The following is a 27692-nucleotide window of genomic DNA, read 5'->3' on the forward strand; positions in this document are numbered from 1 at the left end:
TGTGTTTTTCGCAGAATATGTTATAGCTTGATTTGAATTAGGGAACTTTTGTGCCGTGTAACAAGAGTGGAGAAGTATGATGTCTTTGTTACAACTTTGTTGTGTTTTACTTACTTGAGCGTGTTCAGGCAATATATTTCTTACCATCTTTATCAAATACTCTAAAAGCAGCTCTGAGTTCAGAATCCTGGTTCTTTGTTCTTTCATGGTATAGAACCATGAGACCCAGAAAGCTTTCATAGTTAAATACTCTTTTTCCTGAAACATCGCAAAAATAATACATTTTAATCTGCTCCATGTGTGATTTTTATGCATATATAAAAAAAATCAATACATTTACATGTATAGGGGCTACATATACCCTTTTAATTACACAGTACATAATAACTACACCTAAAGAAGATCCTCTCCAAGCAATATATCTCCTTTAAAGGGATGTATTCTACAGATATATATCAAAATTGTGGGTATGTCTCAGCTTGCATTGGTTCAGACAGAAAACGGAGGAGGGAGGTGTAAAGAGAGCAGGGAAGACAATAGGAAATCGGAAACAGGAAAGGAAATTGCAATATTTCCTCCAGTTCTTCAGATGAAATGACACATAACATAACTAACACAGTTTTGCTAAGTTAAAGTGACATGAAAACTATACTTCAGCATAAGTTAAATCCCAGGAATGCAGTGTTTCAGTGCATCACAGGTCATATAATGGTTAATTCATTATATCATTCATTTCACAAATGCAAGAAACTTTTAAATCACACTAGGAACAACTGAGGAACAATGAGCATTTCATTTCTACAAAAATTAACAAATGAATGTATAATTTAATAGTTTAAATGTTGGACTCTGTGTGTGTGTGTGTGTGTGTGTGTGTGTGTGTGTGTGTGTGTGTGTGTGTGTGTGTGTGTGTGTGTATTTTCGGTTGCTTGGGAGATTCGGCAATGCAAATAATCATAAAACCACTAGACACTTCTCAGGTTACACACTGTAAAACAATGCCACCTAGTGATTCACAGAGAAACCTGCAGTAAGACTGCGGCATACATAATGTTTTTAAATGCATTTTGGAATATTATTGTTCTCTGGGAAAGCTGCTTCATAAATCCTTAATCGATTAAGATGTGTATTAAAATTCTGGGCCCGAATAGGCACAAAGGATAATACCACAAATATCTTAAGATTAATTTATCAGATCAACAAACACCAAACAGCAATTTCATATCAGCACTTTTCCTAAGTTGAATAAGCCACATTATCGCTACAGCATTTTACTTGTCTGGTTTGGGCTGATTCTAAAGAGATGAAGCTTCCACTAATGCGCACATTAATGTGCAGTGGATGTAGAAAAAGACATTTCTAAAGTATGTAAATAGAACTGGTTTACGTGCAACACAGTATAATAAAGCATAACAACTGCAACAACTTGATTAAAGCTCAATCAGCAGACAACAGAAGTAGAACCTTAGAAAGTTCTATGTCCACTTGCTAGATAGATACAGTACATTGCAAAAGTCTTGAGCCATGCCATACCTAGCATGTTTTGCTAAGAAAATGATGAATAGGTGCAGTGATTTATTGAAACATGTTCAAACATAATTTGAAATTTATTATATAAGGCAGAAACGGTGTTTGTACACTTGAGAGTCAATATTTGGTATGACCACCTTCATTCTTCCACACAGCCTGAACTCTCTTTGCCAGGTTTTCTTGTAATTTCTTTAAGAAGTCTTCAAGAAATGTTTTCCACGCTTCTTGGAGGACATTCAAAGTTCGTTTTTAGAACAAATTTTGCATTTTTGAGAAGAGCTGCTAGTAACAAAGTGCCCAAAGATACGTTGTCTGTTACATGTAGACACAACACTGGTTCACCTCTTGACTTTGGTGCTTTTTTAATGCTTGAATGTATGTTGAGGTGAAATGGTTTAACAAACAAAAGAAAAATCCTATGAAAATGGTCAGGGGCAAGGACTGGGCTGAAAATGAGTGAAAAAGCAGCCAATGGCCAAAGAAAATATTTGCTATTCTTCAGTCTAAGATCACTATAGAGAACATATGGAGAAATTATGGGTAGCTCAAGAACTCTGCAGAGTAAGACAGAGGGTTTTTATTCCCATAGCAAGGAATTTTGCAGGTATCTTCTTTGTCCACATCTTTGGCCATCTGGATGAGCTCGCTCTTGCTAGGATTGATTCCAGTTAAACTCATCATCCTCTCTAGCTCTTGTGTCTTCACTTCTCCATTTCCTTCTTCATCAAACATCTCAAAAATTACATTGTATTTTTTGATCTTGTGATAATTTGCTGACCTGGAAGGAAATGAAAATGGGGAAACTTTTTAAGAAGCTGCAGTTTTATGCTGCCAACAATATTTATTAGAGGATTGTTAATCATGATCCTAAAACCTCTCATTTCAAGTTAGTCATTTTAGATATTATTCAAATTAATAACTATTAATAGTTAATTCTCAAGATAGCATACTCACCAATTTTTCAGGATTATATAGAAACGAGTCAGTGCAAGTACTGTGTGTACCAAAAACACTTAATGCACAATAAGAGGATGTCTTAGCCTCATCATTTCTAAATGTTTAATGCTCTTTCCCCAGAGTTTAGAAAAGCCTGCCAGAAGACCATTTATGGCACTTAGAGGGTGGACTTGCTAATCACCCATGAGGAATAATTTGATACTGATCTCACCCATCAAATGCAACACAGCTACACTGGAAAATAACTAGTTTGTATAGCTTTAAATTCGTCAAATATCCGTATTTTTAGAGAAAGTAACAGCAACGCAGCAAAATATTGTAAACAATCAGATGCATTTTTGTGTGACCTCAGTGTCACATGACGACACAGTTATGGGAACTGCAATTAGCTTAGTGTGGCCCATTAGCAGGTGTTTGCACAGCCCCCCGGTGACTTTTATGAAAGCTGACATCCAAATAAGGAGGCACTCAACTGCAAGATGTTATTTTCAACATTACAATGGGAACATTAAGAATTTCACATTTGTTAGCTGAGTGAAAGAGCTGTGTATCAGTGTACACCTCATTCCTCTTGTGGGCTAATTCAGTGCAGAGTGCAGAATTTAAAAGGACACAACATAGAAATCAAAATTAAAAGTTATGTGAAGCTATTAGCATTTAATATGTAGATTAGGTAATAGGCAATGAAATAATAGTTACTTTTTAAAAAAAACATTACTACCAGCTGTCAGGTGAATTTCATGAGCTGAATTTACCAGGTTCCTGTCCTTCTAGTTAAGCAATTACATGGCTAATAGATCATTGTGACATTTGCAAATAAAAATAATATGACCGGGAGAATTCACATACATTGAATTATAACTTACACAGCAATGTGGGAATACTTTTCTTTCTGTATCTGCATGTTGAAATCAAATAACTGCTTTCATTCATGATCAAAATGTAATATTAAAATGATACTGACAAGCCATAATAAAGATGGTCATGATAATCCAAATGTTATGCCATTTGTTTTTATTCCACGGGGTCACTCAGAGGTATGGTACTAAAGAGATTCTATGTATTCTTCGTTTTGCTGATGGCAAAGATTATAGTAGATAAATCCTGTCGTAAAATGTGAGTCTAACAAAAATAAAGAGGGAAAGGTAAACACAGTGGCTTTTCACATGCTGTGTATTAAGAAGAGATTTGTCAAACACTATTTTCAATGCAACCGATTCCCATCTTGTCTTTATATTTTTATATATATGTGGACCATCAGTACCAATAATCGATTCAAGGTTTTCAAGGTTTAGTTATGCAGGGTAGTGATGGATGATGAATGGATGATGCGAGAAGGAAATGAATGTAGGAAGATCAGGTCTTATGTCATCTGAGCCTACTTTGAGCTCCAGATGGTATCTTGAAAATGGAGAGAAGGGAGAGTAGTCTGATTGAAAGAGGAAGGATGGACAAGATGCAGCGAGGGCTTAGATAATGAGAGGATGTGGTGACGGGTATGAATAAGATGGAATTTGTGAGGCAAGTGAGACAAAGAGGTTGGTAGTCGCTAACTAGGTAGCTAAGAAATTTGCCTGACAGGTGATTACATGTGGAACTTTAGTTAACGTCTTTACTACATTTACTCAACCAAATCCATTGCAGGTTTTTTTTTTTTTCTGTATGACATTCCTGAGCTACTTATTTTTTCTGGTATGGATTAATTGGATTGTTATATTCTAGTTTGTCTAGTATGTATTTCTTACATGAACTGGGTCCAATTAGGATTTTTTTACGAGTGTATTTGTGCATCAGATGACTGCTTAGTATGACTAAATTAAATATCAAAACCGCTCATGCCACCAAAATAGCTTTATTCTGTCAGGTCATGAAACGGGACCTCTGGGGGTGTCCTGTGGTATCTGGCACTGTGAAGTTGACGGGGGATCCTTTGGGTCCCATGGATTGTGGGGTGGGAACAGATAAGGTTTGTTTCATGCCATCTCACAAATGCACTATAGCTCACATGGGTAAAATAATGCTCGAGGGCAGGGATCAGCCTTGAACCATCTCAATCTAACCCCTGATGTCCTAAGAGAAAAGCAAAACAAATGCCAGTGAAATCAGAGTGTAATCACTGATGAAGGAATCTTGAGGTGAATGACTGCACTGGGTCCACACAGCTATTTAATTTTAATTCAGTGCTGTTTTTTTTGTTTTTTTTTTTAATATCAGTGACCTAGTAGTAGTGCAGTAGTACATATCATACAACTGGCAAGATGTAGGCTAATTTAAAATGTATATAACAACTTTTTCATTTGGATTTTTTAAGCCTGTGCGGCCCTCTGGGAAAAAAAATCTTACCTACCCCCTACTCTATCAGTTAGGGATTCATGGAATGTTGAGGCAGGGTCAAGTAGCAGCTATGTCATTGTGTCTTTGCTAGGGTGTGTATACTCACTCTGCAAGAGCATTTTGGCTGCTGGTGCAATCAAAGTAGCATTGATATGTATGCTCACCAACAAGATTTTCCAGCAGAAAATTGCATTGCATCGCGGCATATGTTGAAAAAGTAATCATACAATTTTTGTGAGTGTTTTTTCCCCAGTTGCTTTCTTATTTTGAATCATGAACTTTGACCTTAAGTGCAATAACTGAGGCTTCCAGTTCTTTAGATGTTGTAATGGGTTCTTTGTGACCTCCTGGATGAGTCGTTGGTGCACTCATGGAGTAATTTTGACAGATCGGCCACTCATGGGAAGGTTCACCTCTGTTCTACGTTTTTTAAATTTGTGGATAATGGCCTTCACCGTGGTTGACTGGAAAAAAAATCTTGGAAATGGATTTGTAACCCAGAATCATAGATGTGAGTGGCTTTATCATCTATTCTTGGGTTGCTTTTGAGACCTTTTAACTTGCTATTTAATTACTTGATGTCTTGATTCTGCAGGTCTGGCAGTAATCAGGCCTGGGTGTAGCTCCTGAAATTGAGCAAATGCCCCCCCCCCCTACAGTACTGTACTGAAATCATGATTACCACTTCCTACTTTAGAAGCGAAGTTGGGGCCCTGTTTACTCGATCTTTAACTTAGGCTCCTTTGCTGAGAACATAAGCGAACACTGTGCTCTCTTAAACTGTATTGTGCTCGAATTAAATACGCGTGTACAAAATTAGACGTGCTAAACATCGCTGCAAGGGGGCTGATGATAATTGTAGCATCTCCAGTTATAGAACTCCAATCGAAGGTTCTCTCTCCCTCTCTGCTGCAACGTGGGGTTTCCCAGCGCTAACTGCAGGGTTACCGCGCCCATCTCATTGCTCGGTGGCCGGACAAGAGTGTTACTACGGAAAGGGCAGATGTTAAGCTCGGCAAAAGGGAGGCAGTAGGCTGTCTTGTTGGGTGAGCTTTAGTGAATTTAAAGATTGGCTTTTTATCTGCCTGGGCAGTGCCTTCATTAAAGGGCTTTAGTGGGTGTGATTCCCCCCTCTCCGTCCCCTCCCCTCTCCGGTTGGTTGACTGAGGTTGTCAAGCTCCCCCAGCCGTAGCCTGCGTTCGGGAAGGGCTACTCCTCGGAAAACTACGCTAGCTGGCTTAAGCTAGTTAGTAAGCTAGCGTTGTGGTGTTCGTTGATGCGTGGATCGGAGATACACACCGTCCCGTGTTCCAGTCAATGCCCAAACTCAAAAACAGGCGCAAATTGAATCAGGTAAGGCAAAATGAAGCGACCAGCACACTGCTTTTAGAGCTGTAATTGTAACTGTTCTACCTTTAGCTAATGAATTGTGGCGGAATTGAACTGCCCGGGGGTGGGGTAGCAGTAGCCTAGCCTTCTAGTTAGCAGGGGTTAGCTAGCATTAAGTTGGCTATTTTGCCATAAGAGTGTTTGCATCGGTGGATCCCGGTGTAGAGTATTAGCTGCAAATTAAATGACAGAACTTAACTAGTATCCAAGCATCTGAGCAACGTTAGCTACAATTAATGTCGGAGGAAGCTTCTGGCTGGCGTTTAAGTAATAATGTTGGCCCAGCGGAGGTGCTTCTTGATATAAAATGCATTGATAACCATATGATATAAGAGACAACTGCAGTAATCATGCTTAAATTTAAAGCTTCACTGATTGCACTGACTTACATTATAATCGAAATGGTATATTTAAAGATTTTGTGAGTTGATGATGACATACTGGGTTGGGCTGGAACAATAAACGTCCCGTAATAACAGCAAACAGTGTTTTTCTTGTGATTAAAAAGAGTGGGTTATAGCATCACTTGTTAACTCTGCGCACGCTTCTGTGGATTAAATTGCAACACTTATTTAACGTAAATGCCATTGCCGCGTTTACACCCTGTTTTTACCAGCCGAGCAAATAAGTTAGCATATCGGTGCCTGTCTGCAACAAAACGGCCGCATCGATGCAACGCCTTAACTCGTGTTGGGAACATTACTTATAAACAGCCAGCTAACTTGCAGGTTTCATGGATTTAGTTTATTTTTTCTTTCTGTATTCGCTTATTTTCTGAAAGGTCATTTGCTTTATGGAAAACACCCAGCCCCCCCCCCCCTTTTTTTTCTTCTTGCATTTGTCGCTTGCTGGAGTAAAACAGGCCATCGCCGCCCGACCTTGCAGTTTTACAGTCTTCCCCCTCCCTCCGTCTGCTGCAAGATTAAAAGGACCAAATAAATTTACGCGGTAATCAAATTAACTTGGAAGTACTGCGTTTAACAAGATTGTTAGTATGTAAGTAAGTGGATCTCCGAAGGCCAATCCACAAGCCAGTTTTCTGGTTTACCCACTGTTGCTTAAAAGCTAACTACATAGCACCCTGTATAATTGCGGAAGAGCGGCGGAGTCTTCCCTGAAGTGACTGTGGTTACGTTATTTTGCATTAGATAATTCTGGCTATTTGGTTCGCGTGTTATGAAATTTTGCGAGTGTTGCGTTACATTGACTCTGCTCGTTTCCAGACATTTTTAACCCTTGTGTGTAACTGTTCTTAATAAGGTGACTTTAATTTTTTGAATATTAGCTCTGCCCTGCCTGCAGGCCTACTCTGTCGAGCTTGCTAACTAGCGGACAGCAGTCTGCAAGATGGCGTTTAGCTGCATCTTCAGTGCAAGTCATATTATCTTTACACTGTGCAGCACTCAGTATTTTTGCCACCTTATTGTGCAGAATTGCGTGTAATTTCCTCCTGAAATGTGCGTGCAGCCTCTGTAGAGTAACCTACTAAACAAATTCAAACCAAAAGCGGAGTTAAAACAGCTATCCGGCAGCCATTCAAATGCAACGCAAAGTCCAATGCAAATGATTTCATTGTGACTGTTGTAGGCAAATCACAGTACTGCACACAATGTCTGTGTCAACTATCAGTACAACCCGTACACTGTTGGTTAAACCTTTGCACACAAACACGTTAGTTCATGCTGTTGATTTATACTAGTACATTTTATTTCTGTCACAAAGTCTGTTTGCATTGTTGTTAAAACTACCAATAGTGTTTTGAAGTTAATTGTATGTTACTGGATTCCTTCAGAAAGTAGTCCTACTTGTATCTGGTCACAACTGCATGAGAGGATCTGTAATATGGTTGCGATGTCATTGGAAGCTGAAAATCCTGGCAATTTCTCAAAGCAAGTGCCTGGATTAGTTGTGTGTAAAAGAATTAAGATTAATCTCATCCTTTTATGATTGGAAAAACATATTTCTAATGCCTGGACAGGCTTTGCCAGCTGTTTACATTTGTGGACATGGATAGGATTAGAGACTCATTGACTGAGGATTTTAGCTTTTAGGATTATGGAGTTGCTCAGTGATACTGCTGGTTATGGCTTTTTCTGTGATCCAGCTTTAGACCTGTGAAATATTGCATTATTATTATTATTTAACAGTACAGATAAGCCGGTATGTTCTTGAGAACAAATGTTTATCTAGTGAAACATACACATTTAACTGAAAATGTAGAAGACACCTAAAATAGCAGACGCAATCTACCCTTAAGGGACTTGAAAACTAGTGAGCTGCAACTTCAGGCTGTTTGCCACTGCTCATTGTTTATCATGCAGTCAGCTGACCCTGATCAGGCGCTTGGAAAGGAGAAGTGATGAGGGAGAGGAACTCCTTAACTGTAAGCATCCACAGAGGTCAACAAGATTGAATTTGTATTTTATTTTTTTAATTTCTGAATGTAGAATATTTAAAACTCAGATTTATAACATGACTTCAGGCTATTCCACATTAATATTTGCCACTGGAATTTTTATTTTTTGGGGAATTTGGCAGTTTAAGAAAGAACAAAAAGATGTAGGTGTCTTATTTCATCTGACTCAAGTTTGAATTTAAAACATTGAACATTGAGTAGCACTTTAAAACTAACAGCTAGATACTCATCAGTTTAACTTAAAAGAATTTAATTTAAATTCATTGGAAAAGTTCAAAATCAGGCAGAGTTACTTATGTAACCTCCTTTTTCTGTAGTTGTTTCCAACTCTGTGTACTAAATAAAAACTCTTGTTTTATTTTTGAGTTCATGGGATTAATTATACTTAAAGTTAAGACAGGAAACTCTACATTAGTGTAGTAAATATTTCTAACTTCAATTATTAGTTCTTTTATTTTTCTCAGGTTGAGAGAAGTTGGGAATATAGTTTTAAAATTATGTTTTAAGAGGTTTTCAAGGTGAGAATGGCATCCTGCTGTCACTGGATGATGCTTAATCATGATTACTTTCCATGACACATTTATTATAAGATTAATGAGCATAAGAGGATAACTTGAGTTAGAAAGGCCAACCAGTCAGACAACTTAGACGATTGTGTAGATAAGGTTGAGAAGACTTTCAGTCTTGTCCTGCAACTTCCAGTAACATAGGTGAGCTGACGGAAAAACACAAGTTAAGGTAACTAGTAGGGCAGTGCTAGTTAACTTGATCTTTAGTAACTTTACAATCATATTTAAATCTGTATTGCATTTTGTTTTTAATTTCTGGGTTAATTAGGTTTGGTAATGTTATTTATTTTTCACTTTTAAGCTGTTACATGTGTAACAAGTAAAAATTCTGAGTTTAACTTTGTGACCGTCGTCTTCAGTATCCGTATAATAGAAGGAAGTTACAATTCTTTAGAAAAAATTTGGCTTCCAAGCGTTCACATGTTCTAACAATACAATAACTCTTGAATCTGTAGAAAATTATGGCTGATCTTACATTTGGTCAAAACTGAGTGTTTTCTCCACTTCAGGTTGGTAACTTATTTACTCTTTGCAGTTCAATACAGAAGTATCCGTTTCCCATTTTAAATGCAAAGAGATGTCCCGTGTGCAGCTTCAGGTTGGTTTTGTAAAGTATTTTTGTTCACCGCACTTTCATAATTCATTAGATGGATTTTACCACAAGGTTATTTGTCTTACAGGATAACTGGAGTCAGTATAAGAACATTTGTCCAACTAATAATCCTCCTACTGACCTTATTATTAAATTCAATACTATATTCATAAATCCATTCCTACCTGTTGATTGCAGCCATCTTTTAGGTGTTTCATTCTTCTACCTTAGGAAAACCTTACTTTTCGTTACTCTAAGTATGCTGACGTGGACGTTACTGAAATGGACAGTTAACAAATGTTCCAACCATAACAGAAATTAAAATGGTAGATGAATCTGTCATGCTAAATGCAGTTTTTAATTCAGTATTGCATTGCTGAGCTTTTGTCTTTTTCCTGATATCTTACATGTGAATGAAATCAGTGTTTCATACAAAGAAATTTCAGACACACTAAGAATACTCTATATATATATATATATATATATATATATATATATATATATATATATATATATATATATATATATATATATATATATTTATTAAATATAAAATCAGTAAAATTAATATGTATATATTTTATTAGCTGAACTTTGAGCGTGCTTTGCGGCTCTGTATTAATATAAGTGGCTTATTGATCACTGAAATTCTGAGTATCCCAGGGATTAAGGTCAACAGGATAATGACTGCTTTTCGGATCACTGGAAAGTCATGCGTTAACAAGATTTGTCTGGCAATATGAATTGTGTGTCAGGATTTAGCTGGTGACATTGAGGTGGGAAAGTAAGGTTGAAGCATGAACTGCACATTGGACATATTGTAGGTAAACAATTTTTATTTTTATTTATTTTTTTGCCATCAATTCAATCAAAACAATCTTGGTGAAAATCTTTATCCACTGCAGGTCTGTGAGCTGCGTTCAGACCCATTTTGCGTTTGTCTTCATTACAGCTTTGATTTTAAAATGGTTTGCTTGAAAGATTAAAGTTCCTCATATTTCCTTTGTTTGTGTTGCTTTTTTTAGAGCAACAAGTGCCCGTGGTAGCTGGAGTAAGGTAATTGAAAAAGCAGAATAAGATGAGTGAACTGGACCAGTTACGCCAAGAGGCAGAGCAGCTCAAGAATCAGATCAGAGTGAGTAACAAAGTATCACTTCTCCACATAAAAGCATACAGACGTTTATTCTGAAAAATCTGACAGCCCTTCCAGTCGAGACTGGTGTGAGATGGAAAATGTCTGACCAAAGTGTTGACCCCCCCCCCCCTTTTTTTTTTTTTCTTTTTTTTTTTTTTGTGTCTCCTCAGGATGCCAGGAAAGCATGTGCAGATGCCACACTATCACAGGTAACATTTAACTTTTCATAGTGTTTGGGTTGAAAAGCATTTGATGGGAAATGAACCTTATAGCACTTAATGTTTTACAGATCACAGCTAATATTGACCCCGTTGGCCGAATCCAGATGCGTACAAGACGAACGCTGCGGGGCCATTTGGCTAAAATATATGCCATGCATTGGGGAACAGATTCTAGGTAAAACCTAACAGCCAGAATATGATTTGTGGAGCATAGTGAACTTTGTGTCTTTCAGCAGTTTATGCATATTTTTCTATTGTTTTTAACTCTGGATAAAAAATAGATGCGTGACAACCCCTGGATACTGTGTTAGTGATGTTCATATTACTGTTCTTTTCTTTTTTTTTTTGTAGGCTCTTGGTCAGTGCCTCTCAAGATGGCAAACTTATTATTTGGGATAGCTATACCACAAATAAGGTAATTTTCTTCATTATTATTTTATAATGAGGACTAATGGAATAATAGGCAAACCTTGTGTTTAATCTAGTTGAGAGTCAGTAACAACACAGCCTTACAAAGCGCAGACAAAAAAAGTGCGGTCATCTTCATTCTGATTTTTTAAAATGTTTACATAGATTGGATACTAAGTGATCTTGAAATTAATAAAACTATATAAATTTAGTTTACCTTTTTAAGTTGTTCCTTTTGTACTATGTTGTACTTCTTTATGGGATAAAACAATTTTTTTGAACCTATGAGGCTATGTTGAATTGAAAAGAGGGAAAACTTATATTTAAAAGTGTTGCAGATCAGCTGAGCAAGAGGCATTTGTGCCCTTTCCCCTGAGGCTGATGTGTCTGGTGTGCAGTTGTTGATATCGGAGGAATGAGTACACTGTTTTAATGCCTAAAAGGTAATCTGGCTTCTCCACCAAAGACAGAAGTTTCTTCGGGATCCTTAAAAAGCTTTCTGACTTGTTTGGGATACTGAAGAACCTTTTGGGATAATATAATTTAACATGATACTGTGGACAATGATCCAGCTGGTAATAAAAAGATTAAAGGGTAATTCTTCCAACATTAAAGGGTAGATAGAGGTTTGATTTGTTTATGGGATACTTTAATGCAAGGCTGGTTATTTCATCCTCTTGTTTAATTAAGCTGTTGCATTATGGTGTCCCTAAGCAGCAGATTATTGACTAATATCATGTTCCCATTGAAATGGAAAAATTACGGCCGTGATTTTTACAGGATGCTGTCTAATATCTCAACAGTGCAGCCTCTTCTGAGTTGTAGCTTGGGTCACAAGAACTTACTTTGTGATCTGGCAGTACCTCACAATAGCTTATTTTTATAGTTTAGACTTGAAAAGAATTTGGCAGGTTTTTTTTTGTTTTTGTTTTTTTTTGTTTAGAAACATCTTTTGTTCAGTTTAAATTTCAGGCCTAGGCTTGTCCTCGAAGGAACCATTGGAAACTTGTCAGCAAGCCACCAGAGCGTTCTTTGCTGTAAGCTTTGGTTCACTGCTGCAGTCAGGTTGTTGCGCTCTGGAGATTTTTTTTTCTTTTCTCTTAAAGGAACCTTGTGTTTGGCTTCTGTCTAACTACTCTACCATAAAGACCTTTTTGATGATGTGCTGACATGATTGTCTTCCTGGCAGAACTTTCTAAACTGTTTAATCCAATAATTTTGACATAGGTCAACTCTACTGAAGCCCTACACACAAATTTTAAGGACACATTAAATCCAGCAGGACACAGCTGACTACAGCGTTGAGTGCTATAGCAAAGGGTCTGAATACTTGTTTAAAAGAAAGCTTGAAACTTTGAAGTGTAAAAAGTGAAGGAGTTGCAGTACTTTCTAAATTGTATAAATAAGTATTGACATTTATTTTATGCTTTATAAAGGCAGACTGACATTGTTGTGTGTTAGTGTTTAAATGCCAAATTTAGTTATTGTAACATTGCTCTCCAAAAGGTATGTAATCCTATTTTGAAGATTTTGTTTCTTTGACAAAATGGAACTTAAGTATCTGTGCATGTGTCTGTTTGTTACTCTATAGGTTCATGCCATTCCACTTCGATCTTCCTGGGTCATGACTTGCGCATATGCGCCTTCAGGAAACTATGTGGCCTGTGGTGGCTTAGATAACATCTGTTCCATCTACAACCTGAAAACACGTGAGGGGAATGTACGTGTGAGCCGTGAGCTCGCTGGACATACAGGTAAATGGTTGTAAATGTCTTCTCAAACAGCAAAGTATCAGTTAAAACATGCTTCTTTTGCCATATTGTCTATGTTAACTTATAGTTGGATTCAACAAAACAGTGGCATGATAAGGTGTATGTTGCTTTAAAAATTTGTTAGTCTTTTTTTTTTTTTTAATTTTCAATGAATTTTAAATAACTGATCTATTTACTGCTAATTGATGATTAGTCGTAACTGCAAGTAGGGGTTAAATGTGCACTGCTAGTTCTACATTTGTCTTTCACTTGTGTATTAATGACTTCTATTGACTCTCAATATTAGGATACCTGTCCTGTTGTCGCTTTCTTGATGACAACCAGATTGTTACAAGCTCTGGAGATACCACTTGGTGAGTGAAAAGATGACATTGAGTTCCGTTAATGAGCAGTTAACGTGCTAGACAACAGGCAAACTGATTCTAAATCCTTTATTTCACAGTGCACTTTGGGACATTGAGACTGGCCAGCAGACAACCACATTTGCTGGACACACCGGTGATGTCATGAGCCTGTCACTCGCCCCTGACTCAAGGTTATTTGTCTCTGGTGCTTGTGATGCCTCTGCTAAACTCTGGGATGTTCGAGAGGGCATGTGCAGACAGACATTTACTGGCCATGAGTCTGACATTAATGCCATCTGTGTAAGTTCCATACACATGTAAATACAAGTGTTTTGCTTGCTAAATTTGTTTCCTGTTTCAATCAATAATTGGACAATAATTATTTCTGTTTTTGGAACTTGCAGTTTTTCCCTAATGGAAATGCCTTTGCCACGGGCTCTGATGATGCCACCTGCAGGCTGTTCGATCTGCGTGCTGATCAGGAATTAATGATCTATTCTCATGACAATATCATATGTGGCATCACCTCTGTGGCATTCTCAAAGAGTGGCCGCCTTCTTCTGGCAGGATATGATGACTTTAACTGCAATGTGTGGGACACACTAAAAGCTGATCGTGCTGGTTAGTATTGCTGAAAAAGCCTTTTATCTCCTTAGTGTTGGTAAATCCCAAGAGCACTTTGTAACATCCAAATTGATGTGACCTGTATTTCCTTAGTGCACTACTGTTAACTAAATGACAATTATGATTGCTTATAGGTGTGTTGGCTGGACATGACAACCGCGTTAGCTGCCTGGGGGTTACTGATGATGGCATGGCAGTTGCAACAGGATCCTGGGACAGTTTTCTGAAGATCTGGAATTGAAGCCTGAAGGTTCTTTTACTGTTTGATTGTTTTTGGGTTTTTTTGTTGTTTTTTGTTTTTTTGCATATATTATTATTATTATTATTATTTTTTTTGTTATTATTATTATTTTTTTACATTTGTATCCAAATAAATGCCAATTTCCCTCCAAAATCCAGTTACCTTTACGCTTGTTCCACACTTGGTTGTTGTTTGTAATGGGACACAATCAGTGCTTGATCTTTGTCCATCAAGTTTTAAGGTCTTAACCTGGCAGAACATTAAAAAAAAAAGGCTAAACAGTAGGTCAGATTATATTATTCAAATCTTAAATTTAACCTTTCTTTGTTTCTCAGATGTTCATTTAACTCCAAAGTTGACTGGAAGACCATTACAACTTGAGAATGTTCACAGCATCTTCTTCAACACTGTTTAAACTGACTTGGACACCACAAAAACGAAGGGAAACCAATGCCTTTCCTACACAAAGAAGAGCACAATTGTTTATCACCTAGTTAAGAAAGGATCTCCTGTGGTATCAAATCCAAAACTTGTGCATTCCTTCTTGGACCATTTTATGTTACCTTGAAAGAGAAAACAACACTATCATCCCATGCAAATGTGTGCGTCTTGAAAGCAAATGTTGGAGTGTAATTGTACAAATTATTTAACTTTTTTCCTTTTTTTTTCCTTTTTTTTTTTCTTTTCTTTTTTTTCTTTTCTTTTTTTTTTTTTTTTTTTTTAAGATTTCTATTCTGATGGTTTGTTATTCTTGATGGCTTTTTTTTTTTTTTTGTCATATTTCTTTAGTGGTTTTAGATATGTTTGAATTACAGCTTGTCTTTCTAATCCAGGTGAATCATATAAGACAGATGAGAAAACCATGCAGAAGTAAAAAGCTTGGATCATATTACACGAGCAGCTTTCAAAATGTCCATGATGTATTTATATACTAGCTGTTTTTGTTTCATCACAGCCTTTTGCACATGAAGCTTTGCCTCTCAACTAATACTGTGTTAACTAACCAAGCACATGCTATAAGTTATGAATGCTCATTCCAGTACAGAAAGAGTTATTACCAGTAAATTATCCAGTTAAGCCCCTTAATTCTTGTACATGCCTTTGACTTTTGGTGGGAAGGGTTTGGTTTAGGGTGCTGAGGTAACTGAGGCATGGCTCGATTTTACTATATGAAAGGGGATTTGTGTTTCGTATCCACTTTGAGTGAAACACCTCACCTGACTTAATAGACACTTCCTTTGCTTGGGACTGCAGTTGCAACTCTGTGAATGAAATGTACAAAATCAATGTCTGAAAATAATGGTCTGTTTTAAGTTAAGACATTTAATTTTGTCTGCCACGAGTTAATTTAGATGTGCATGCTGTAGACTTGCTTTCAATGGTGCAAAAATCCTAGATTTTTCTTTTGTTTCCAAAAAGGAGAGTAACCCGTTGATTGAACTTAATAGAGGCCAATTTATTTTTGGCTCAAACTCTGCATACATACATCATGTACTAATACTGGTAACGCTATGCACCAGAATGAGCAAGAATGGAAACAGACTTATTATTGACTGCATACTTAATGTAAATTATGCTTACCAGTTCTATTGATGCCAATTTTGTAATAATTATTACAATCATTGTGAGAAATCTATCCTTGAAAAGTCCTCTCTCCTTCAAATCTTCACACACACAATAGAACAGAAATGTCCTCACACACTGTCCATACTAAAACTTTTTGTACACCCCCCCCCCCCTCCCTCCATTGGTCTTAAATTTGAAAATCAGAACATCTGAATGACAACATTTTCACTGTATACAGAAGCACTTTTGTTAAAGTTGTGACATATTTTCACTTTTTTCTTTTTCTTTTTTTTTTTTTTCCTTTCTGCGATGATGTACAATAAATGTGATGTATTCGTGTATGGCCACAAGTGAAAATGCAATTCAACTGAGGTGGATTCCCTTTTCTCTTTCCATTAATATTATAGAGCTCTGCACCCTTATGTACCTATTCACTTTTTGTATTTCATTTCGGTCTGTTGGTGTTCCACGGTGAGCTGGATGCAAGATAGATACTGTACTAAATTGTACTGTTATTGATTGGAAAATGTAATAAAAAGCTGTTTGAGATCTTGCTTTGTGTTTTTGTGAGGGTTCTGTCAGAATCTTCTGATGTGCCATTTAAACAATTCACTGCTTTGTGCAGCTTTGAGTTTTTGGAGGGAGCCTTAAAAAAAGAACTAACTTGTATGCAGTAATTGTATTGTGTTCACTAAAGAGAGACCGGATTTGTTTTTCTGATCTATGCAGAAGGAATTGTGATGCATCTGGATGCAGAAATTTTTTTGAGTTTTTTTAAATTGTGTAACAGTGCTTGTATTATTACTCTTTATTGTCAGATTTCAGCAACATAATTTTATATGGTACTTTTTTTTTTTTCCTTCCAAGGATTTCAAAGTCACTTTCATATGACTTGAAGTAAAAATTTTCATTTGCACCCTGGTTAAAAACCAAGAAGAAGGCCCTGCTTCTGCTGGTGTAGATGTCTGTGCTGGTGGGGCTTTCACCGCCCTCACCAGAGTACTAGCATACCTCAGGTTCATGAGAAAGAAATGGTGTCCCTTCGTAAGTAGGTAGCAAGTGTTATGGCTCCAGGTAAAGTTTCCAATGAGATACACCAAGGTACCTGAAAGTGGAGGCCACTCCCACAGATGAAGTGCAGAGGAGGAGGGGAGTTACCTTTTCTGCCGAAACCAATGATCATCACCTTTATTATCCCTGCACCAGCTTCCGTTGCTTTACCTCTTGTCTGTAGTCGGTCAATGTTGATCCCCAAACTTCTAAAATTGGTTTGTAAAACTGCTGCATGCACATGGAACTTTAAAGTTTCACTGTTCAAGTGAACAACATCCTATTAGGGGGATAAGCCATGCAGAAAGACCAATTATCTGAAAATGACTTAATATTGAAAAAGCCAGTCTCTTCATCATAACTGGATTTTTTTAAGTTCACCCCAAACCGACGCAATAATGCATTTTACATTAACATGGGCATGACAGCTATGCTTTAGACACGCCCCAGTCTTCTGAAATTTGAAAGGCGGGGGCGCATTTACCTACAATTTAAAAATGTAGGTAAATACTTGTGATCCTAACTTCTTATTATCTGTCTGGCTTTCAAAGTTTGTATAGCTCATTCAAACCGCCATCTTCCAATCTCCAGCCAACAAACGGAAGCTGTTGTTGTAAATGACATACACTAGGCCTTATCTACTCCGTTTACGGGGGGGGAAACAAAATTCACAATTAACTGTTAAGTTTAATTGTTTATATTGCATTTAATCAATATAAACCAGTAAAGTAAAACATAAAATATTAGCCTTAGAATGCATTACGTAGGTACTTACTTACAACTGCTACTTACTTTTACCGACACAGACAGGACACCGGCCCCCGCCTGCCTGGGTGAAATGAAACCTTCCAGTTTAGTGACGTAGTTCCTTCTTCGCTTAGATAATGCCATTTTGCTCGCCTTACATGGCGCTGTTATTTTTCGCCTCGTGGAAAAATACTCGTCTGAGCTTTCCTTACTTTGCATGTTGGACGAGACAAGCGCTTTATTTAAGTTGCACCACTCCTCTGGGCCGAGCAAACTATTTTTAGGAAAACGTTACATCTTTTTGTTTAGCTGACGGAATTTGCGCAGTTTTCTTTTCAACAGGCACGTTAGAGCGGTCGTCGTCCGGTGTTGACGGCACAGATCCCCGTCCCAGCAAACAAAGGAGCAGTAATATCGTTGCCCGCTTTTTAGCGCAATCTAAAAGTAGCATTATTGATTAAATCATTTGGATGTAAACTAGCCCCGACGCCGTTTTAGTTTTTTGTATTTGAGAAGTCTTTGTCTCAAGTATAATAAACAGTTTAGCCTGACTCATTCAGTCCTGTTAGCGTCATCGGCTAAGGTTAGCCGATTCTGTGGACAATTAGCGAGCTAACCGCTAGCATTGTTTTGCTTCTGCGAGTAAGTTTTATTTTTGCGGGGAAATGGCTGAGGTGTACATTCGAGTGGCGGAGGAAGAAAATGAGGAGCCCATGGAGATTCCCTCCGAAGACGACGGCACTGTTCTTCTTTCCACCGTGGCGGCTCAGTTTCCTGGGGCTTGCGGCCTGCGGTTCAGGAGCCCCGTGTCTCAGTGCATGAGAGGAGTGCGACTCGTGGAAGGGGTCCTGCACGCGCCAGAAAATGGATGGGGGAATGTCGTGTACGTGGTGAACTATCCAAAAGGTAAGGATTGGTGTTTTTCCTTGTTCTTATTTAAACCTAGAGGCTTTATCCGAACAGGTGGGCAGATGTTATTTATAATTCATGAAGTAGCTTCAGGTTACTGAAAATAGATAAGTGACGTGACAAGTGACTTGGTCACGCCCACCAGAGTTCGGGCACTAAATCCATTCATTAAAAAGAGCACCAAAGGATTGATTTTGTTCCTTAAAGTCCTTCTGCCAAACCAAGTACCTATATTGCTGGACTTTGTTTTGAAGGGCATGATTATTTTAACCTTACCATTTGGTGGTGTTTTTGTTTCGCCCGATTCCATTAAGGAACTTTTTAATTAAGATTTAATTAAGAGCTGACTGGGTTTTCACCAAAGGAATATCACCAGAACTGATTTTAAATTATTATTGTTCAAGTGGTGTGCAATTTGTTTTATTAAATGTCAAGGGAAAGAGGGAAATGCATAAACTACTAACTATATAAGAATTTTATATTTTGCATTTTGGTTGTATAGCTTTTAAAATATTAACTCCCCCCCCCCCCCCCCCCCCCCCCCCAAAAAAAAAATCTTTCCATTTAGACAATAAAAGAAAAATGGATGAAATCGATGCCTCTTCTGCCGTGAAAATGAAGAGGGGAGATATGAAAACATCGGACCTGATTGTATTGGGTCTTCCTTGGAAAACGACCGAACAGGACCTTAAAGACTACTTTAGCACATTTGGTGAAGTCATCATGGTTCAGGTATTACTTGGATAGTAAAACATTTGCGTTGATTTGCAATTTTTTATTTGTTTTATTTTATTATTTTTGCTGGTGTTTTATTTTTTTCTTCTTTCATAGGTGAAACGGGATGCCAAGACCGGAAACTCTAAAGGATTTGGCTTTGTGAGGTTCACAGAGTATGAAGCTCAGGAAAAGGTGATCTCTCAGCGCCATATGATCGATGGGAGGTGGTGCGACTGCAAGCTCCCTAACTCGAAGGTGAATATGGTAATGCCCATGCATATACCCACACACTATGGGAATCAAAACTAAGCCAATACTGTGGTTAACAATCTGTAATGCTAATGCACCCTCCTTTCCTCTTTACAGCAAGGTCCTGATGAGCCACTAAGAAGCCGCAAAGTGTTTGTAGGCCGTTGCACGGAAGACATGACCACAGATGATCTACGACAGTTCTTTATGCAGTATGGAGAAGTCACAGATGTGTTCATTCCCAAGCCATTCCGTGCTTTTGCCTTTGTTACATTTGCAGATGATCAGGTAACGTATGAAATATGTAGACGGTATTTCTTTCCTTCTTTGTTGGTGTTGCTTGCGTCCACATAATCAAAAATTTTTTTCTCCTTTCACAGGTTGCCCAGTCTCTCTGTGGAGAAGACCTTATTATCAAAGGAGTCAGTGTTCACATCTCAAATGCTGAGCCCAAACATGGCAATAGGCAGTTTGATCGCACAGCACGATTCGGAAATGGTTTTGGGGCTCAAGCATTTGGTAGCAGCCGTAGTGGGTTAGGGAGCAGCACTAACAGTAGTCTGGCTAATTTTGGTTCCTTCAGCTTGAACCCTGCCATGATGGCTGCTGCACAGGCTGCTCTGCAGAGTAGTTGGGGTATGATGGGTATGCTGGCTAGCCAGCAGCAGACATCCACCTCAGGCAGCACCTCCAGTGGAACGAGCTCTAGTAGAGACCAGAGTCAGTCTTTCAGTACAGGCAACAGTAACTACGGCACCAGCTCAGCCAGTCTTGGCTGGGGAACAGGGTCAAACTCTACAACCAGTGGTAGTGGGTTTAGCTCAGGTTTTGGGTCCAGCATGGAGTCAAAGTCATCTGGGTGGGGTATGTAAGTTAAGTGTTTGTATGGTAAGTACTGCGAGAAAGACGAGTCATTTCGAAATTTATTTCTGGTGTTGATGCGTATCTGAAAACTTAACACTTTTGCGTGAAGATGTTTTGTACATTTGGAAAAAAATGCTAAAGATTTAATTTAGGAAGTGTTGAAGTGAATTGTTTACCAGGATGTCTGAGAAAAGTGCTATTTTTGATGTCTCATTTGTTTGTATCCATTTCAACTGGATTCTCTAATGCACGTATTGTGAAATGTGATAACCATCTTTGAAAATGCATGAATGTTCGTGGTTCACCATTATCCGGCATTGTCATCGACCTAAAAGGCAATCTTGCATTGGGAAGAATCTGGTTGAAACATAAATGTTTTAAGTGCAACTTTATTTGCAGTCAAGTTCTATGGAAAAGCCTTCATTGAAATCTCTTCTGCAGTTCACCCCTCTTCCATTTCCCTGCGAGGAAGCTCCTCTTTGGCAGCATTCTTGGGGTGATATCGGTATCATTCTCCCTCTTCCCACCTGTAAATGCTATGCCATCAAAGAACGGCTTCACTCCGCATGTTCTAAGAGACGGTGGGTGTTTTCACTTTTATCCACTTTTACATGGAAAGAACAGCGCAACTGACATTTTAAGAACTGATGAGTGCGATTGAGGATGGCTTGTGGCGAAGAGTGAAGCGATGAGTGAGCGAACGGAGAGAGACGCGTGAAACGGACTGGTTGTGCAGTGAAAGAGCCCAAGTTGACTGCTTTCTGAGTGTGTGAGTGGAAGCTGCAGATGCTACGAGCGCCTCCCCTAACATGGACATTGTTTAATTAGTACTTCAAGATTTTTTTTTTTTTTTTTTTTTAATCTTTGCAAGTTTTTCCTTATTCTTAAGTATGTCTGTCAAGTGCAGAAATATCAAAATGTAGTGGAATGTTGTGATGAATATTTGTATTGCTTATATTATCTGATTTGAATGCCGTATGGTGTGTGCTTTCATGTTAATGAACTGATCTGTAAGTGTGTACTTGATGTGGATGACACCTGCTGAAGACACTGGGGGACGCGAGTGATGGTGTGCGAACGTGGAGTGGTGTGTCCAATGGTTCCCAGTAGATTTTGTTTGTGAGGTGTTTATAAACATGTCAAATGAAGGGAGTTCTCTAATAAAGTTCATTTGAATAGATGCTTAGTTGATATTACTTGAGTCAAGTTTGTCAAATCAAAAACCATCTAATTCGATTCACACATCTAGGGACTTTGGGCTCTGCTGGTCGAGGTCTCCGTTTGAACCCTGACTGAAGTCTGTTCTGAAGGAAGAAGATGGAAGTTCCAACACTTTCAGTGTGTGGCCTTCTCAGACATGGGGTAGTACCTGTCTTTTTGCTGCTTTTGATGGCTTGTTCGTGAATGATCCCCTTTTTTTAATTATCCACACTTATGAGGTACTGGGAAGGTAAAACAGTCCAGCTCAGCAATGTGGCTTTGCTTTCCTTCAGCAATATTCTCTCTCTCCCGAATTGGCTATTATACTAGAGCTAATGTCAGGTTTCTGTGCCTTGGAATTGGGGATTTGTTTTAAGAGTCTCACTGAAAAACATGAAGGGAACAGTTTCTGTAGGGTCCCTTTGGCGAATGCTTTAAAAATCAAGTTTAATGTTTCATTCATACATGGTAACAAATCAGGTCAAAATTGTTACATGCACTAAAATTCAACATCACATTAGCAGATCCTGGGATGGAACTTTTCACTTATTTGCTCCAAATCTTTGCTACATAACTGTTTTGACAGGCACATGTCCCATGAAAGAACTAGGACTTTTGTTGGCTCTTGGCTTTATCAGATACATGTAAGTCAGTCTTCATGTTTATTTGATTGATTGGGCTCAAGTCAGATACCGCAGGCTTGCCTGTGTCCTGTCCTTATTCTCTGCTTTCCTCCTCAGTTTCTGTGTTCTTTCTCTTTGCAGTAGTCTTCTTTTTTAAACTCATGTGCTCCTGGGTCAGTTTGTCACTTTTATTTTGTATGTGGATGGACTGAAATAAATAAAGACAAATTAAACATTAAATTTGCTGTCTGCTGTAGATTATATACGCAATACACAGGTTCAGTAAACAATTATTTGAAATTATTTTAGTGGTTAACATTGGCATGACTACATGTTTGTTGTACTGTAAGTTAACTGTACAGAAATCATGTCACTGAATGTGTTGTTTCTTTGAATAACTCACCAAAGCAGTACTGCGGCGGGCTACAAGTTTCACATCATCTACAGACACTGTGCTTCTTTTAGCATGCCTGAAATGAAATTTGGGATTGGAAGCCACGTGGACATATTTGAATAGCTGCAGTTTGAGTAACAAAGTATTTTTGGTAAAGTTGTTAATATGGTGCTGGGACAAAAAAAAAAAAAAATGCTTACCTTGCAAAAGCCTCCAGGTCTTTGGCAAATATATCTGTTAAAAACAAAGAGTGAAATGTTGATTTCAGTCTGTTGCAAAACTGCATTAATGTTGACTGTTGTGGATCCTTGGTCCACTTGAGTTAGAATCATTTCAGATTATAACTCCATTCATTTCCATAGATATTGCTCAAAAGTTAAATAAAAATAAGGGAACGTGAGCACAGTATAACAAGGCATATTGCAGTTTTCATGTAAATGGACCCTTTAGAAGCCACCTTCTTTGATGCAAATGAAAGGGAGAACAGGTTCACTAGAGGTGAAACAAGATGCCCCCAAAAAGGAAATGGTTTTGCAGGTTGTGGCTTTCTTCTTATCCTTATCTGACTGATACATATACGTGCTTCTCGTGATGCCTGTCTACAGCTCTGTCCAGCCCTCCTCCTCTAATAGCCCATCTCCTGGTTTCTCTTCCACACTATGCTTGGAAACAAAACAAATCTTGTGACAGACCATATGGATGTGCTAACCTGGACTGCCTGTGCAACCTAAAAAGGCTGCAGGTGCTGTTTCATGTTCCAGTAATGACAAGGACATCAACGAAAAGCAAAACTATATGTTAAAAATAAATAAACAGAAGAGAAAGAGTGAGAGCGCTGCCTATGGCCACCACCTGTATTGCATTTTTACCTTGATAAACCTAACACACCACAACAAAAGACTACTGTACATGGACCAAACTTGACTCCATTATTGTTTTGACACAATTTTTGAATTCAGTGACAACTCATAATTAAGTAACTGCACTTTATTCCAGGAATGGGGTTTAGGGTAAGCTTAGGAAAAGTGTGTTTCCTGTTCTCTTTCTGAACTCAAGAAACCCAGAGTTTACCTCTGTCTCTTTTCCTTTTTGATGAAATCTAAGGAGTTCTGTAATGTCATTTCATTTCTACAATCCACACCAAAGAGCATATTAGCACACTGAGTTGCAAAAAGTTATATCAGGAAAAAAAGCTGGAATTGTATCCCCATATTTAGACTAAATTTTACATGCTTGCAAATTGTTGATTTAATCTGAGCCTGGAAGGAAAACTATACAGTCTTGATAATGCAAAATAATTTTACATGTGACTGGTCAAATCATATGATATATATATCATATATGTTGAAATATGCTCATTAAAAACAAAGAGTGAAAACAACTACTTGAGTGTAACTGAATTACAAAAAAGAAGCAGCTAAAAACTGAATTTCACAATAATTTCATATGGAAAGGTATATTAAGTTTTCTAAACAATAACTGTATTATGGGTTTAAAAATGCAAAACTGTACATTATGAATCTGCATGATATTTTATATATCCGTTATTGAAAAATGTGTTCCAACACAGTGAGATAGAGCTGCTGTTAGGCAGGGTATGTAAATACCGCCACACTTTGTACTGATGTGCCAGTAAATTTTCATATTTTATAACATATACCATCAGAGGATAAACAATGTTAAAACACACACACACACACACACACACACACACACACACACACACACTTCATTATGTACACCATGCTATAGTCCTGTGTTGGACCCCCCTTTTGCTTTCAGGACTGTCTTATTTCTTCATAGCATAGATTTAATAATGTGCTGGAAACACAGAGATTTTGGTCCATATTGACATGTTAGCATGATATAGTTGCTGCAGATTTGTCACCTGCACATCATGATGTGATTGTCTTTTTCCACCACATCCCAAAGGTACTGTTGGATTGAGATCTGGTGACTGTGCAGGCTATTTGAGTACAGTGAACTCATTGTCATGTTCAAGAAACCATTTTGAGATGATCTGAGTTTCGTCACATGATGTGTGATTCCTTTGGAAACCAGAATAATGCACTATGTCATACAATGGATATACTATTGGCATAAAAGAGAGGACATGGATATGCAACAATACTAACAGTACTAAGTACTACAATCAGTACTAACAGACTGACAGTTCATTCATTCATTTTCTACTGCTTATCCAGGGCCAGGCAGCAAAAGCAGCAACCTAAGCTGAGAAGCCCAGACCTCCCTCTACCTCAGCTAACCAACTGAACCATTGATACAAGACAGGATAGATCCATGCTTTCATGTTGTTTATGCAAAATCCTGGTCCTGCCATCTGTTCCAGCACAAATTGAGAATAAGCAGACTAGGCAACATTTTTCAAATGTTGTAATGTACAATTTTAGTGACTCCATGTGAAATGTAGCTTAAGTTTTCTATTCTTAGCTAGGGATGGGTACCGGTATCCAGTGCCATTATGGCACCAGTTCTGACATAAACGGTAGTACCCAGACCGAAAAGCAGCGCACATTTCAGTGCTTTATTTCTGTGCTTTTTTTTTTCTTGAGATGTCATACACTTTGGATTCTAGCCAATCATTTTACCTTTCCAAGGATAGTAGGCAGGCCCAGGTATGTATGTTCTTTTAGAGCAGAGCTGCAGATTAAAAATGCCCAAGGCAAAGCAGTTAAAAGTCTGGCTGTACTTCACAGCAAAAGATGCAAACTCAGCAGCCTGCAACAAGTGCTTTAAGCTGATACTGTGCAAAGGAGGTAAAACCTTGAACCTGATGGAACACCTGGCGACACATAGCGTTTTTTTTTTTTAAAAGCTGAGAAATGCACCGTATTTGATAGCTTGCTGCAAGACCTCACACCGTGCACATCTACTGCGGGAGTGGTGCCTGTTATCGGACCTGGAGTTAGCAACATCCCCCAAAAACCGAAGAGGAGAGTCGTGGCCCCTAGCCCTGCCAGTGTAGCAGAAATGATGACGGATGATGATGATGGCAGCAGCAGCCGTTCTTCTCTGGGCGAGTAGCTTAATGTTGCTCGTGTGTAATACGTTGAGTAGGCTAACCACGTTATTACATTAATGCATGTAAGGTGAACTACCAAACACCGTTGTAGTTACATGCGGCTGTCTTCTTGTTTGACAGAGTGATACCATATATGCCCTATAGCTGCAGAAAAGACAAACATTGTTATCTTTTTACAAAAACAAAAACAAAAACAAAAAAAAAACAGCTAAACATGAGAGGTTTTAGGACAAAGTTTGTGTTTTCCATTGTTTAAGCACCGGTTCCAACCAAAGGAGGTATGTTGTATCAACAGAAAAGGCTAACTTGGTTATCATTTTGCAGAAAAAAAGAGACTTCTAAAAATAAAAACGTAAGAGGTTTTTGGACAAAGTTTGTGTTCTCCATTCTTTAATCAAAGGAGCTTGCAAAGAAAAGCGTCTGGACTTCTTTAAGTTACTTGCAGACATTTCACCTCTCATCTGAGAAGCTTCTTCAGTTCTTAGGTCAAATGGTGGGGAGTCCCAGATTAAGTCAGTCCCAGGTGGGGAGTCTCCATTCTTTAAGCACCAGTTAGAGCACCGTTTAAGCACCGGCTCCATTTCAAAAGTACCGGTTTGGCCCCGGTATCGGATAAAACCTAAACGATACCCATCTCTATTCTTAGCTGACAAGAGCGAAAGCTGGTGTGGTATTCTACTGCTGTAGCCCATCTACTTTGATATACTGTGCTGTGCTGTGCTTAGTTGAAATGAGGGGGTATTGTGTTATTGTTGCCTTCCTATCACCTCAAAGCGATCTGGCCAACAAAGCATATTCACTCAGGGAAATGGGCTTCCTGTATATTTTCTCTTCTTCAGACCATTCTCTATAAACGCTTGAGATGGCTGTGTGCGGAGAAAAAAAAATCACAGTAGTTTCTGAAACACTCGGAAAACTAACCACATCACGTTTGAAGTCACTTAACCCCTGCAATCTGATTGGCTGATTAGAAATCAGGTATACCTAATAAAGTGGTCAGTGAAAGAATATCCTCATTAGTTGAACACCTACCACACTGTCTGAATGTCGTCTCGGCTATTGCCGCTATAGCTTGTCGGCTGAACGGTCTCCGGTGGTCTTCACCGATCTTCTGGCAGAGACGACCCACTGTATAATGAACTGCAGCTTTTAACCTCTAAAACCCCAAAACACATCACGTTAAAACACATCATAACGGTCCTGTGTAGTAGCTTTCGCAACGTCCCTTTGTGTTAGCTAATATTAGCCAAACAGGCAATCAGTGAAGAGAACTGAAACACTTACCTGGTGAGTTTCCTCTGTATCCACTGACATTTTCAAGCAGAACTGTTGACAAACCAAACCGAAGATTTCCCAGACAACCACAACAAAAAGGAAAGTCACAAACTGAAGATTAACTACTGCTGAAAACACGATATGTAACCTGTAAACTGATTTTTAAGCTATTTGTTCAGAGATAACTGTCTGATAGCTACAAAATTAAACTCGCGGCATAAATGCGTCAACAAACCAACGAGTCCGCCGCTTCTTCTTCAGTGTTTTGCTTCAATTGGTATCCACAGTTTCCGCTTACTGCCCCCTCCTGGTGTTATTAGTCTTTTACATTTCAGTTCACTTCCAACCAGTGTGCTTTGACTGTGGAAAAAATGACGTCCCCATTGTTTGACTTCCCTAAAGTGAAGCCCAAACGTCTCTATCGCCCCCTGGCGTCTGGCTTCCGTAAAGGCTATTAACCCCACACACTCAATGTTAGCGTATGGGCCAGGGGGGTTAAGTAAAACACTCAAGTCCACCTCAG

At 38.4% G+C, this 27692-nt stretch overlaps 4 protein-coding genes across 6 annotated transcripts; 2 read left to right on the plus strand and 2 right to left on the minus strand.

The window, feature by feature from the left end:
• Window positions 1–124: 124 nt before the first annotated feature.
• Window positions 125–9989, minus strand: LOC146709850 (calmodulin-like protein 6). The gene is made up of 3 exons (XM_085457961.1): window positions 9973–9989; window positions 2143–2308; window positions 125–262 (listed from the first exon to the last, which is right to left on the minus strand). The coding sequence occupies exons 1-3, from the start codon at window positions 9987–9989 to the stop codon at window positions 125–127; spliced, it is 321 nt and encodes a 106-aa protein (XP_085314087.1).
• Window positions 5749–16652, plus strand: gnb1b (guanine nucleotide binding protein (G protein), beta polypeptide 1b). The gene is made up of 11 exons (XM_085457031.1): window positions 5749–6174; window positions 10813–10922; window positions 11093–11131; window positions 11212–11318; window positions 11495–11558; window positions 13143–13305; window positions 13610–13676; window positions 13766–13967; window positions 14072–14288; window positions 14426–14541; window positions 14868–16652. Exons 2-10 carry the CDS (start codon window positions 10866–10868, stop codon window positions 14530–14532), a joined length of 1023 nt encoding a protein of 340 aa, XP_085313157.1. The 5' UTR covers window positions 5749–6174; window positions 10813–10865; the 3' UTR covers window positions 14533–14541; window positions 14868–16652.
• Window positions 16653–18019: 1367 nt separating this feature from the next.
• tardbpb (TAR DNA binding protein b) lies at window positions 18020–22697 on the plus strand. Of its 3 annotated transcripts, none has more exons than XR_014920495.1 (6): window positions 18020–18801; window positions 19373–19536; window positions 19636–19785; window positions 19888–20058; window positions 20151–21215; window positions 21884–22697. XR_014920495.1 is itself a non-coding variant. In XM_085457030.1 (5 exons), exons 1-5 carry the CDS (start codon window positions 18561–18563, stop codon window positions 20640–20642), a joined length of 1218 nt encoding a protein of 405 aa, XP_085313156.1. In that variant the 5' UTR covers window positions 18020–18560; the 3' UTR covers window positions 20643–21814. The 3 variants fall into 3 exon arrangements, 1 of the variants encoding a protein (XP_085313156.1); XR_014920496.1 differs by having other exon boundaries at window positions 18021–18801; window positions 19636–19776; XM_085457030.1 differs by lacking the exon at window positions 21884–22697 and having other exon boundaries at window positions 20151–21814.
• On the minus strand, window positions 22263–27607 carry cenps (centromere protein S). The gene is made up of 6 exons (XM_085457032.1): window positions 27405–27607; window positions 27179–27220; window positions 26927–27050; window positions 23052–23085; window positions 22861–22927; window positions 22263–22665 (listed from the first exon to the last, which is right to left on the minus strand). The coding sequence occupies exons 2-6, from the start codon at window positions 27206–27208 to the stop codon at window positions 22552–22554; spliced, it is 369 nt and encodes a 122-aa protein (XP_085313158.1). The 5' UTR covers window positions 27209–27220; window positions 27405–27607; the 3' UTR covers window positions 22263–22551.
• Between the last annotated feature and the right edge of the window lie 85 nt (window positions 27608–27692).

The sequence above is a fragment of the Copadichromis virginalis genome, linkage group LG5 (genome assembly GCF_057382275.1).
Source record: "Copadichromis virginalis isolate Kocher_CV1m ecotype Utaka linkage group LG5, C_Virginalis_male_GT1.1, whole genome shotgun sequence".
NCBI lineage: Eukaryota > Metazoa > Chordata > Actinopteri > Cichliformes > Cichlidae > Copadichromis > Copadichromis virginalis.